Here is a 13,305-nt window from a genome sequence, read left to right on the forward strand (position 1 = left end):
TATTTAAGATCCTACTCTCCCCCACTATTGAATTCCCAAAGCAAATGCACATTTGAAGAATATTTGATAGATCTGGAATTGACGTACAAAGGCAAGAAAGTCAGGCCTTTGTCCTGTTTTTTATTTACGTTTAATAGTTCAGATGTTCACAAGGAGTGGTGAAATCCATTTCATCACTAGAGACGAAAAACATATATGAAAATCCATTTCACCACTAGTGGTGAAAAGTAAAACGTAGAAAACCAGAGAAAAAAGACCCTTCGTTCGCCACCCAAATCACGCATGAAAAAGTTCAGTTTTCGCAGCGCAGTTGCAGAAGTAAAAAAAAAAACAACTTTATGCAACTCAGTGATGATCTTACACCGCCTGTGTGCAATGTCGTATGAACGTATTTTCTTGCACTAGTGATAAAAGACAATAGATTTGAGATAGTGAGACTACGTATTTCGAGCCTTTGAGCCTTATTTTTTTCACCAGGTTTAGGGTCGATATTTCTCCAACAATTCGCCCAACACTAAAATTGTCTTTGAAATTGTTTTATAACGACGTTGACTATAGTATAGAGCACCCAGTCCGGCACCGATACCTATAGAAAATACGAAACAACTGGGAGACACGAAACTTCTACAGTTAAAAATTGAAACCTTGTGTTGCATTAAACAGCACTGGTTTCTGCGCCAAACAGCAATTTATTGAATACAAATAAGCTGTGAACTTGTTACATTATAATATGAAGTCAGTACTTCGCCAACTGTTAACTGAATTACACGTAATAAAACGTCGTTACGAGCTATACAGATAATTCACGATGCATACCATGGGAATTCATAAAGTTATGAAGCGATTGATTTCTCTCTTTTATTGGATGGGCTTGTGGAATTCATCAGTCAAATTCATTGACTTAATTGACGATCGGAAAGAGTGTCGAGTGACAGACAGGTATAGAGATGGGCTAACATCTCTATGGTTTACGATTAACAAATAGTCAATGTTCCAGAGACTTCAAATCGGCCAATTCATCCTGATTTTGAAACTCTGACTGGGTGAGTTGATGCGGCCACTGAGAACGCCAAAGACGAACTAGCTGCCAGATTGAATCGCCTACTGTAACAAAGATTCATTCATTCTTCGTATCGTCTCGTCGGACTGTCCATTCATAAATTATGCATGCACTTAAGGGGGTCAAAAATGCAATATTTTTATATGGAAACATAGGCAACGCGGCATCAGTATGAGATCGTTTCAATTGCCTCTTCTTCTTTATTTGCCTTGTCTTTTATTCATCTCCTCTTTTCTTCATCGTCTCTCCCATTCATCTAATCTCTCCTACACCTTCTGTCATCCGTCCGCTTTAACTAAAAAAATCTAATCTAAATTTATTTCTTTCAAAGTGCCAGCAATATAGACCTCAACAAAATAAAAGGCCCGACTTTTACATCCCCTCCTTTTCACGATCGATTCTCCAGCAATCCGGCTTGGGAATACAACTAAATTTACCAAAATCGGTTACAATTAACTCGATTAAAATACACACAAAAAACAGAAGCCGAGTAGCCTTCCTTCTAGAGCTACTCATGATCTTCTCACCAAATTAAAAAAAAATCTTTTTTTCCTGGATTCGTACTGACTATACCTATCACTTATCGTATCATTTATATTTAAAGCGCTTATGTTGTCGTAGAAAAGACCTTATAACACTTAGGCGGCCCAATCCGAGAGCATCGTTAAATGTATAGTACCGGAAGATTCTCACACAAATACCCATATGAAAAACAATTTGAGTAGCACAATGGGTCCATCGAAGGAATATGTACATTATTAATCGTGGAACTTACCTATGATACCTCGTCCTCGTTGATTGGATCTTTTGTCACAATCAATCAAGTACACAATTATCGTTGGTGAAGGGATGGCAATCGGTAATCACACATGTGCTGCTGATTGGTCGAATGTATCTGTGAACTTTACTAACACGAATTGTCCACACCCAGTTCAACACTCTGAGCAAAATTAAGCAATCGAAATAGAAGGAGTGCAAAGGATGTACGTACAGCGCCACTCACCAACTTATTCATTGCGAACTCAATTTTTTATTCGTTTTTGGTGTAAAGAAAATACAAAATAAAGAAAACGCAGGGCACGTCGAGAACGAACGAAAAACATGCAATTCTAAAAAGTTTCGATTTCTACAGCGAAAGCGAATTCCATCAGTGCGTCTGCACAATTGTACCATCTTGGAAAATCATCGAAATACCTTCCTTGATGTCAATGTCATCGGTTTCTAAAACCGTCAGACCTTCACTGTGGATGATATCGCCGTCTTGCATTCCATGCATTTCATCATCGTCGTCGGTTGTGCGTGCCGATGGTGTTATCACTTTCATCACATCGGTATAGTAGCGCGGTTCGGGTATCGGTCGACTCAATGCGCTCTTATTGCCTTTGTTTTTCTCGTGAATGTTTAAGTGTGCCTTCAGGTGATGGGATTTGGTGAAGCGTTTACCGCAAGTTGTACAGCTGGAAAAAAAATTGTTTTATTCTTAGTGAGAATGTTGGTGGAACGAAGGGCAATCAACGTACTGGTATTTCTTCTCGCCGGTGTGAATTAAATTGTGACTGTTAAGTACATGGGAGTATGCGAACGCCTTACCACAGATGTTACATTTGTATGGCCGCTGAAATTAAAATGGAAAGGCAACACATTCAATGGTTGAATTGAACGGATGACTTGATAAAAATTTACTTCTCCCGTGTGTGTCCTTTCGTGTTTGATGCGACTACCAAAGTCGGAGAAGCGTCGATCGCAGTACTGGCATTTGTACTAGAAAGAGGAAACAAATGAAATCAATCATTGCTATAGTGCTAGTGCTATACATGGTCAGTAGTTCTAACGAATAAAACTATTTTGGCGAATATGCAACTGAGACACTTTCGAGAATCGTCTTCTATTTTGCCACATAAATGCGGCTCGGAAAGGAAAAAAAAATTGATTGTCGCTACAGTGATCGCCTGAGAATATAGCGAGTCCCTATGTGATCATACCGTCCATTGAGTTGGTGTTTCTTAATCTCTATCCACTAATTCCACTCAGTGTCTTGTTAGCCATTTGGGTGTTCGAAACTAGAGGAAAACCCCAAAAGTAATCCCAGGTGGTATCATCTCAGTTTCAAACCTAAAGACCTAAGACCTCACCAAAAAACCTTCCTCTTAAAGAAATTAGTTTTGGTTACTTACTGGTTTCTCTCCACTATGGATTCGTTTGTGTCGGTTTAACTCGAAGTTGATCACAAAAGCTTTCCCGCAAATGCTGAAAAAGTAGAAAGACAAGAATCAGCTTAATGTCTACGACAAGATGGTATACCCTAGCTTTAAGGAATCACGTGTGCAAGTTGTAAGTATCCCTGGTATCCAGGATACTGCGAAATTTTAGTAAAACTGCCAGGAAGTCGGATGACAGCTGAATCAGCGTAAGGAATAGAGAAATACTCACTCGCATTCAAAGGGCTTATCGTTGTTATGCCGCCGCATATGTGAGTCCAATGCATGCTGATACTTGTACTGATTGCCACACAGTTTGCACTGCTTCAACGGTTTCGCTTCTTCCTTGAACATTCGCTTCACACGGTAGACTTTCTTTCCGTTTTCCTTGGTTATAATTTCGGCCGAACCGAGAATCGTTACATCGCTGTCCGGCTTCGGAACGAACTTGTTCGGTGGTCGCGTAACGTTTTTGAATTGTTTATTCGATTGCTCGGACATAAATGGATCCGTTGATGGTGCATCGACAATAGGTCTATCGTCTACTTCACCGGAATCTTTATCAACGGGTTCGTAATATTCCAGATCGTCTTCGTGTAATTGTTCCACGTAGTACACAGTGTTATCGTCCTCATCCACTAGAGTGTCATCGCCTTCCACATACTCGACGGTGCTCTGATCGATAAATTCGAATTCTTGTTCCTTTTCATAGGGTTCCGGATCCGGTTCCATGATCTCTACTGGAGGCACTGAAACCGATTCCCTTTTGATTCGTTTCACATTCAAACTGGACGGAGCGCGAAATTTGTACACATCACCAGAGTCAGTGCTGAAGACCACTTCATTCGTTGTTCGAGTCTCGGAATTCGTTATGATGCATGAATTCAGAATTGCCTCGGAGCTCTCACAGTTTTTGCGGAATTTGCAGGCCGTTTCCAGGTCGGACAGGCAGTTATCACAAATTTGTTCGGGTAAATTCATTCCCTTTTTCACCTATAATCCACAAACAGTTCAGTGAGTGCCGGTCTTGAAAATATTTTGTTAAATTCAGACAGATTTTACCAACCTCAATCGACGAGCATAACATAATTTTCGCACTGACATCTTCTTCACCATCGAATATTGGACTCAGATCACCTTCTTTCAAGCAAATCCGACAAATGGAATCCCATCCGGTCAACGGAGACATCACTTATGGTTAAAAACGGGCCGAAATGGGTGCCCACTGTTTTTTGATTATTTTTCAGTGTTTTTGCTGCAAAATAGGGTTGTCGTTTGGTCTCTTGTGTCAACGTTGTCCGATTCTTCGATTCCAAAATGGCGTTGATTACATCAAAAACCCTACTTTCAGCTGGCAATATTCTTACGTACACACACGTAACGCGACATATGTCATGACAGATGTATCCGATAGCTCTCGGAGAGGAAACGAAGAAGAAAATACAAATTTTCGAAGAGAGAAAAAGTTGACTGAATTTGGCGGTTCAATTTAAATTTTAAATTCCAGGCATCTCCACACGATGGGTTTTCCTTTCAATTTTCATTCAGTACCAGGCTATCTGGTTAATAAAATTGTATAATGAATCAGCCTTAGAAAAGAGTACCGCAGGAAGACCGAAAACAGTTTCATGCTACACTCGAATATTGTAAGGATTGTCGAACGGATGGATTCGAAATTATGAAAAGCTTCCAAGAACTCCGGTGCTCTACGAAAATTACTCCGACATTTCTACAACAAATCGTTTAAGTATTCAAACATCGTTATAGAGGCCAACTTGCAATGCAGCAGCATTCTTTAAGTAAATCCTTTACGAGATTTGCTTAAGTCTGCTCAGATAAGATAAGACATTTCACCTGTCCAGATACTACAAGCTGTGAACAGTGAACCGAATTACTCAGTTGCACTTTCGGTTTAGGTATAAAAAAGCGAACTTGTGATTCAATGGCAAAAACCAATTGTTAAAATGGAGAATCCAACAATAACACGAGCTGCACTGGGTCGAATTGCATCGCTGGGCGATATTTACGATGCCAGAAAAGACGATTTCATTCGGATACCAATTTTTAAGAAGAAAATTCCAAGCGATTGCCTGACGTCCACTGATAATCACTTTGCCGACATTGTTTTCATACATTCGGATACATTCACCGAAAAGTTTTCTAAATTGGATGTTAGGGCTGAATTACAAGTGAGTGTTCTGTGTGGTTTGCTTACACTAGAGGGAGCCGGATGTTATTTGAGTGACGAGAAAACATCCGCCAGAAGTGTTAAGAGTTCGTTACTTTACAATCTGAAGACCAAGGAAGAATCGTTGAACGTCTATCATGAAGAGCTAAAAGAGGCGTATTCCATTGATGCCATTCTGTCTGGAATCGGAACTCATCTTGTTGTTGGTATATCATGGGGAGCGAATTGTTTGTTGTCCTGCGAGTATCGAAATGTCGAGGCAAAAGACAACAAGGAAATCGAAGGTAGTTTAACCGCTCAACTGAGAAAAGCATCGTTGGCTATATCGGGACAGGCCGGAGTTCAATTTACCAACGTGGATCAGGACATCAATTTTGATATTCGTATTTTTGGGGATGTTCTGCCACAAAACGAAGATCTACCAACGACAATTGAAGGGGGCATCAATCTGATGAAACAAATGCCGACTTTGTTAGAGAACTGTAACCAGGGCCGGGGAAAGCCTTTATCTTATCGCCTATTTCCGATCTCATCGTTGACAAAGTACCTGAATTGCCAGATTCAGCCAGATTCGATGATTAAAGTATTGGAAGAGGATTGCCTGCTAAGGATTGTCCATCTATTTGAAGATATGTCGAAGACTCGGCAAGAACTGGCCGATTTTTATCAGGACGCTGTTGACAATAAAGTGTGTCTGGTCCCGGAAGACCTGTCCTCCATAACGAATTTCAAGCGGGAATTTGCTGTCGATGAAATAAAGTTCCGTAAAACCATGTCCACCACACTGACCGCAATCCGTTCCGGAAAGACTGATGTGGTAGCGTTGGAAGAACTCATTGACCAATACAAATCGTGCAATTTCTCGCCCGTCAACTTCTCCAGCCAACTAACGAAATGGGAGCATATCATCCGGAAAATTGCGTTCACCAAATCGTTACGAGCATTCGGCGCAAAATACATTGGCTTCGGGAAGTCGTTGGACGATGAAATTCTGCGACATTTCGAATCAAAAATTTTCGTTTTGTACTTTAAGGAATCGGCGAAAATTCAGTTCATGAATGTGTGGACGGAAAATCGTCAACTGTTTCTGAAGGAAATGAAAAAGGGAGGCTGCAAGTACTTCGCTGTTGACTGTGATGTTCATCCCGACCTGTGGCCGGCAATCGGAATTTCGATCCAAGTGTTTGTCAATGGAACGTGCGTCACTGAAAATCTATTGGCGGATCCAGACTTTGTAGTTGAAAAATGCTGTGCAGAGAAGGACGATCAATTGCCGCTCGAAAATAGTACAACAAATTTGTAACGTCTGCGGGAAGGTTCCAATATCAAGACGGTTCTTAAAGACCCATCTGACGGTAGCAAGTGTTGAACTAATTAAAATTGTAAATTCCAGAGCCAAATAAATCAAAAGACCACTCGTTCTTGGTTGAAAGCAGTTTTATTCCTTTCTCTTCGTTCAGTTCTCAGTTGAATAAATTTTCGAATATTACTTCGCAAGCGTACGTCCTCTCTGGATGAAATTTTTGTGTCGTCGCCAATGGAAGGTCGACAAACCAATTGTTGTTTGAATTAGTCCAACTCATTTTTCTAGAAAGTAGGACATTAATTGAACAACCATCGATTAATAGGCAATTTCCCCACTCACCCCGATCGTGCGAAATCAGTCCAGAGTTGCACTAAGTGCTTGCTGAGCGCTGTATCTGAATCATCAAATAATTGTGGATTCCTCAGTGGAACTCCGAATATCAACACAAGTTCATCTGCGTGACATACTCTGTTTTGACCTCTACATGCTGGCATATACGACTGTCTCGGCGCTTCGGCTAACACATAACTGAATATGCTTTCATATCCCAAAATGTCGGTGAATCTTTTGGCTAAGTAATAAACGGGACAGTTTATGTACACGTCACCGTAAAGGTCGGCCATTGTGTTGAATACTTGCAAGGAATTCCATTGCGATGTAAAATTTTGGAAGTAATAATTTGACAATTTGAGCGGATCAACAGGTCGTCCCTTTAAAAGCTCGCCGATCAGTGAATCTATATCGGTTTTGGTAAGGCTCTGTGATTCGGATGAATCAAGCAAATGATGAAGTTGCGGGAATATGAAAGCGAAGCCTTCGTGTTCAGTCATACCAATCAATACCTTCAAATTCCGGTTTACGTTTTCTGGATCTTTCATCAAATCATGAACGTTAGTCGGAATGAGTGCATCCCCGATCATTGGATTAGCTAAAATCTGTGAGTGCATGTTCTCACTGCGACCATAATCATCAATAACCTTGTAATCTACTGTTCTTAAGCAATCCATCGCAGCTTCAGTGAATTCGATGTCATCGGCATGACTGCAGCTTATTGATTTGCTCAACACCAAACTCTTCACGAACACTTTAGCCTTGGGCTCGGGTCGAATGGGTGAATATGGACTACCACTTTGGATTATGGCTTGCTGAAACAAGTGTCTGCTGATCGGTGAAACAGTTAGAAGCCCAACAGACAATCCTCCCGCTGACTCACCGAACACTGTCAGCTTTTCCGGATCACCTCCGAATTTGTTGATGTTCTCCTTCACCCACGTTATTGCAGCAATCTGATCGTAGAGACCCATATTACCAGGTGCAGATTCGAGCTCGGCATTTAGAAATCCGAAAAATCCCAGTCGGTAGTTAATGGTTACAACGATTACTTGGCCTACCGCAGCCAGAACGATTCCGTTGAATTCGTTCTGATTCGCTGAGCCTATATGAAACGATCCACCATGGATCCAGATCATAACAGGAAGCTGATTCGAGTTGATATCGCTTGTTGATCTTGTTGATAACGGCACCCACACATTCAAGTGGAGGCAATCTTCTTGAACAATTAAACTGCCGTCGACAAGAAAACTCTTCGGTTGAACGCACGCTACTCTTTCCGCACTTTGCAGTCCGAACATTTCAATAGTATCACCGTCCACCGGTACCGGTTTGGTGAATCGAAGCTCACCAACCGGAGGCTTTGCGTAACGAATGCCTTGAAAGACCATAACTTCATCGTCATTGAACAGCTCAATTTGACCTTGGACATCGCCGAAATTTGTTTGGATTGTTGGGTTATTTTTGAACCGACTGTATCTGTCCGTCTCCAACTCATTATCATCGTGAGAAAAATTCTCTAAAAATGGTATGAATGCAACTCAGGCTCATTCGAGCTATATAAAAATGGTAAAACTTACGTTCGTCGTGTTGTCGATGGTTATCGCCATCAGCTGCTAAGACTACGATGTTTGTACACAATATTAATCCAAATAACACGGTGAACAGGTGAATCATTTTTCAGTTTCGTAAACTCTCAATCAAACAATATTGTTAGCAACTGCACTGTGCAAGAAAGTATTGCAAATCGAAATGAATGAACAGTTGAGTTGCAACAAAAGAAACTCTTTGACACAACCAAAGTTATCGCCACAAACAGAGTGTGTGGTGCATTATGACCTTTGGCGCCTATTGCGTGAATGACAACGATAACGTAATCAGCATGTGAAAAATGCAGACCTCCCATTCTCCCAAGTAATTCTTGTCTTACTTATCGGAATTTGGACCAAAAAAAAATTGTAGTCACGTTTTCGCACTAAAGTCGGCCTACGACGAAGGTGGAAAAACTAAAATTTTTGATCGGTAGTAAGATTATGTTAAATTGATTAGGAGGCCTGAAATATATAGTTTTTACATCATAACTGTTAGTAATTTATTTTTTCCGATGAAAAGTAGTTGACATTCGCACTTACAAGTTGTCATCCTTGTCAAAAAGTTGTAAAAAAAAATAATTGTGACTATGTGTCTAGGTACATCCGGTTCGAACGGGTCAGAAAAAAATGCATCTGTGTACGTAACCTGGTTCGAATATTGTCAGAAAAAAAAATGTGAATTTGTGTCTAGGTACGGTTCGAATGGGGTCAGGAAAAAATTGTGTCTGTGTACACCTGGTTCGAATTAAACAAAGATATCACTCCACAAACAACAACTCTACAACAATTTCATCAACTATCATGCACACTCGATTGCGTCCGAAAAAGATATATGAAATTCCATTGTCGGCCGTGAAAGTTACTCGGCTTCGCCTCGGATTGGCAATATGTCATCTGGTGCGATAATAAATCTCCATACGATTCTAGTCTAGCAACTGCGCTGCGAAAACTGAACTTTTTCAAGCGTGATTTGGGTGGCGATCGAAGGGTCTTTTTTTCTCTGGTTTTCTATGTTTCACTAGTGGTGAAATGGATTTACTTTTCACCACCCCTTCTGAACATCTGAACCATTAACCGTAAATAAAAATTCTGCACTGACCAAATTTCGAACCATCGACACCAAAGCCCAATGCTTATCGAGCAACACCTCTAACTATTCGGCTATTGAGATATATATAGTCGCAGCGAACCAATTTTTGAAGCGTACATAAATGCAGTATACTTGATCGTTCATACAATATTTCGTTGATACAGTAGAATGTATGTTAAAGGTAGAGTTATGTTTTGCATTTCAAAAGTTCATTTTTCGCAGCTTGTTGCAGAAAACGCTGTATGCAACACGTTGCGAAAGTGGTAGTTTTTGTGACACGATGTCACATCTAGTGACAAAAAGTACCACTTTTCGCAACTAGTTGCATAAATTACTATTACGTATCTGTTGTGGACGATATATTTTAGGCAATTACTCGAATTTTAGCCTGAACGAAGTGAGGGCGACAAGCGAAAGTGCCTGAAATAAACTGTCCACAACAGATGCGTATACAGCTTTTCATGCTGAGGGCCTAATTTACGAGAAAAATTCCGTAATTTATGCTCAAGCAACGCACTTCAAGCGAAAGTGGTAATCTAAATATGGTACTGAAACTTGACAGTGCTACATACAAAATTTTACACTGTAAAAAGAGTGGGGATAAAATTTCATACAAAATAGTACTCTATTTGGCAGCTGTCATTAATAGCACTTTCGCTCAAGACATGAAAAAAATTGTGTGTCTGTATACATTTGGTTCGTATGGGTCAGAATGGATCGAATGGGTCCACGGAGGAAACCCAAATGAAAATTTCTGCTAATAATTTCAATCGATACTCAATTTTAGCTTCATAACTTCATTTTCTGGTACATACACAACTGGTTTTATGCTCACATTAGATTGTTATTATAAAATGTTCCGGGTAAAAAATGTCGTATGTCTTCAATACAACTTAAACTCTTGTGAAATGCATCCTTCGCTTCGCTCTGACCGCAAACATCCCACTCGGTAATTTTTTGTGTTTATTCGCTTAACACCTAACTTTAATTCGCTATCAAATAACAAGAGAAATACTATTGAAATAGATACAAAAATTCGTCTAGCAACGGCATCCGCAACTAGATCGTTGGACCAACACAACCTATCGTGGAGTCGTTGGAATTAAGGGGGAAAGTCAAAAAGTTGCTGTAAATGTGCTCCGCCGTCCCCATTTTTTTCTTAAACACTTTGGTAGTGTACTTGCGTCACGCCCGCTTACTAACGTGCGGGCATGATTTATAATGAAATATAGATAAATATAGCGGTTAATAGCTGTTTATATCGTCACTGAAAATCTATTGGCGGATACAGAATTTGCTATGCAGAGTACAACAAATAGTAAAACAAATTTGTAACGTCTGCGGGAAGGTTCCAATATCAAGACGGTTCGTAAAGAATCAAAAATTTTCGTTTTGTACTTTAAGGAATCGGCGAAAATTCAGTTCATGAATGTGTGGACGGAAAATCGTCAACTGTTTCTGAAGGAAATGAAAAAGGGAGGCTGCAAGTACTTCGCTGTTGACTGTGATGTTCATCCCGACCTGTGGCCGGCAATCGGAATTTCGATCCAAGTGTTTGTCAATGGAACGTGCGTCACTGAAAATCTATTGGCGGATCCAGACTTTGTAGTTGAAAAATGCTGTGCAGAGAATGACGATCAATTGCCGCTCGAAAATAGTACAACAAATTTGTAACGTCTGCGGGAAGGTTCCAATATCAAGACGGTTCTTAAAGACCCATCTGACGGTAGCAAGTGTTGAACTAATTAAAAATGTAAATTCCAGAGCCGAATATATCGAAAGACCGCTCGTTCTTCGTTGAATGTACTTTTATTCCTTTCTCTACATTCAGTTCTCAATTGAATAAATTTTCGAATATTACTTCGCAAGCGTACGTCTTCTCTGGATGGAATCTGTGTGTCTTCGCTAATGGAAGGTCGACAAACCAATTGTTGTTTGAATTAGTCCAACTCATTTTTCTAGAACGTACGACATTAATTGGACAACCATCGACTCATAGGCAATTTCCCTACTCACCCCAATCGTGCGAAATCAGTCCAGAGTTGCAGTAAGTGCTTGCTGAGTTCTTTATCTGAATCATCAAATAATTGTGGATTCCTCAGTGGAACTCCGAATATCAACACAAGTTCATCTGCGTGACATACTCTGTTTCGACCTCTACATGATGGTATATACGACTGTCTCGGCGCTTCGGCTAACACATAACTGAATATGCTTTCATATCCCAAAATGTCGGTGAATCTTTTTGCTAAGTAATAAACGGGGCAGTTTATGTACACGTCACCGTAAAGGTCGGCCATTGTGTTGAATACTTGCAAGGAATTCCATTGCGATGTAAAATTTTGGAAGTAATAATTTGACAATTTCAGCGGATCAACGGGCCTTCCCTTTAGAAGCTCACCGACCAGCGAATCTATATCGATTTTAGTAAGGCTCTGTGATTCGGATGAATCAAGCAAATGATGAAGTTGCGAGAATATGAAAGCGAAGCCTTCGTGTTCAGTCATACCAATCAATACCTTCAAATTCCGGTTTACGTTTTCTGAGTCTTTCATCGAATCATGAACGTTAGACGGAATGAATGCATCACCGAACATTGCATTAGCCAAAATCTGTGAGTGCGTGTTCTCATAGCGACCATAATCATCAATAACCTTGTAATTGACTGTTCTCAAGCAGTCCATCGCAGCCTCTGTGAATTCAATGTCATCCGCATGACTGCAGCTTATTGATTTGCTCAACACCAAACTCTTCACGAACATTTTAGCCTTGGGCTCAGGACGAATGGGCGAATATGGACTACCACTTTGGATTATGGCTTGCTGAAACAAGTGTCTGCTGATCGGTGAAACAGTTAGAAGCCCAACAGACAATCCTCCCGCTGACTCACCGAACACTGTCAGCTTTTCCGGATCACCTCCGAATTTGTTGATATTCTCCTTCACCCACATTATTGCAGCAGCCTGATCGTAGAGACCCATATTACCAGGTGCGGATTCGAGCTCGGCATTTAGAAATCCGAAAAATCCCAGTCGGTAGTTAATTGTTACAACAATAACTTGGCCTACCGCAGCCAGAACGATTCCGTTGAATTCGTTCTGATTCGCTGAGCCAAGACGAAACGATCCACCATGGATCCAGATCATAACAGGAAGCTGATCCGAGTTGATATCGCTTGTTGATGCTGTTGACGACGGCACCCATACATTCAAGTGGAGGCAATCTTCTTGAACAATTAAACTGCCGTCGACAAGAAAACTCTTCGGTTGAACGCACGCTACTCTTTCCGCACTTTGCAGTCCGAACATTTCAATAGTATCACCGTCCACCGGTACTGGTTTGTTAAATCGAAGCTCTCCAACCGGAAGCTTTGCGTAACGAATGCCTTGAAAGACCATAACTTCATCGTCATTGAACAGCTCAATTTGACCTTGGACATCGCCGAAATCGGTTTGGATTGTTGGGATATTTTTGAACCGACTGGATCTGTCCCTCTCCAACTCGTTATCGTCGTGAGAATAATTCTCTAAAAAAAGGTATG

General features: G+C 40.7%; 4 protein-coding genes across 4 annotated transcripts; 1 reads left to right on the forward strand and 3 right to left on the reverse strand.

The window, feature by feature from the left end:
* Positions 1-2,072: 2,072 nt before the first annotated feature.
* Positions 2,073-4,626, reverse strand: LOC119084499 (zinc finger protein 184). The gene is made up of 6 exons (XM_037194519.1): positions 4,325-4,626; positions 3,491-4,251; positions 3,235-3,307; positions 2,744-2,821; positions 2,581-2,675; positions 2,073-2,517 (listed from the first exon to the last, which is right to left on the reverse strand). Exons 1-6 carry the CDS (start codon positions 4,445-4,447, stop codon positions 2,208-2,210), a joined length of 1,440 nt encoding a protein of 479 aa, XP_037050414.1. The 5' UTR covers positions 4,448-4,626; the 3' UTR covers positions 2,073-2,207.
* A 382-nt stretch (positions 4,627-5,008) lies between these two features.
* On the forward strand, positions 5,009-11,548 carry LOC119084156 (neoverrucotoxin subunit alpha-like). Its single transcript, XM_037194007.1, has 2 exons — positions 5,009-6,460; positions 11,150-11,548. The coding sequence occupies exons 1-2, from the start codon at positions 5,223-5,225 to the stop codon at positions 11,436-11,438; spliced, it is 1,527 nt and encodes a 508-aa protein (XP_037049902.1). The 5' UTR covers positions 5,009-5,222; the 3' UTR covers positions 11,439-11,548.
* Positions 6,872-8,932, reverse strand: LOC119084155 (acetylcholinesterase-1-like). Its single transcript, XM_037194006.1, has 3 exons — positions 8,663-8,932; positions 7,092-8,601; positions 6,872-7,033 (listed from the first exon to the last, which is right to left on the reverse strand). Exons 1-3 carry the CDS (start codon positions 8,757-8,759, stop codon positions 6,910-6,912), a joined length of 1,731 nt encoding a protein of 576 aa, XP_037049901.1. The 5' UTR covers positions 8,760-8,932; the 3' UTR covers positions 6,872-6,909.
* Positions 11,549-11,554: 6 nt separating the features above from the next.
* LOC119084157 (acetylcholinesterase-1-like) lies at positions 11,555-13,287 on the reverse strand. The gene is made up of 2 exons (XM_037194008.1): positions 11,781-13,287; positions 11,555-11,722 (listed from the first exon to the last, which is right to left on the reverse strand). Exons 1-2 carry the CDS (start codon positions 13,160-13,162, stop codon positions 11,599-11,601), a joined length of 1,506 nt encoding a protein of 501 aa, XP_037049903.1. The 5' UTR covers positions 13,163-13,287; the 3' UTR covers positions 11,555-11,598.
* Positions 13,288-13,305: the final 18 nt, after the last annotated feature.

This window comes from Bradysia coprophila, unplaced genomic scaffold (genome assembly GCF_014529535.1).
Source record: "Bradysia coprophila strain Holo2 unplaced genomic scaffold, BU_Bcop_v1 contig_732, whole genome shotgun sequence".
Lineage (NCBI taxonomy): Eukaryota > Metazoa > Arthropoda > Insecta > Diptera > Sciaridae > Bradysia > Bradysia coprophila.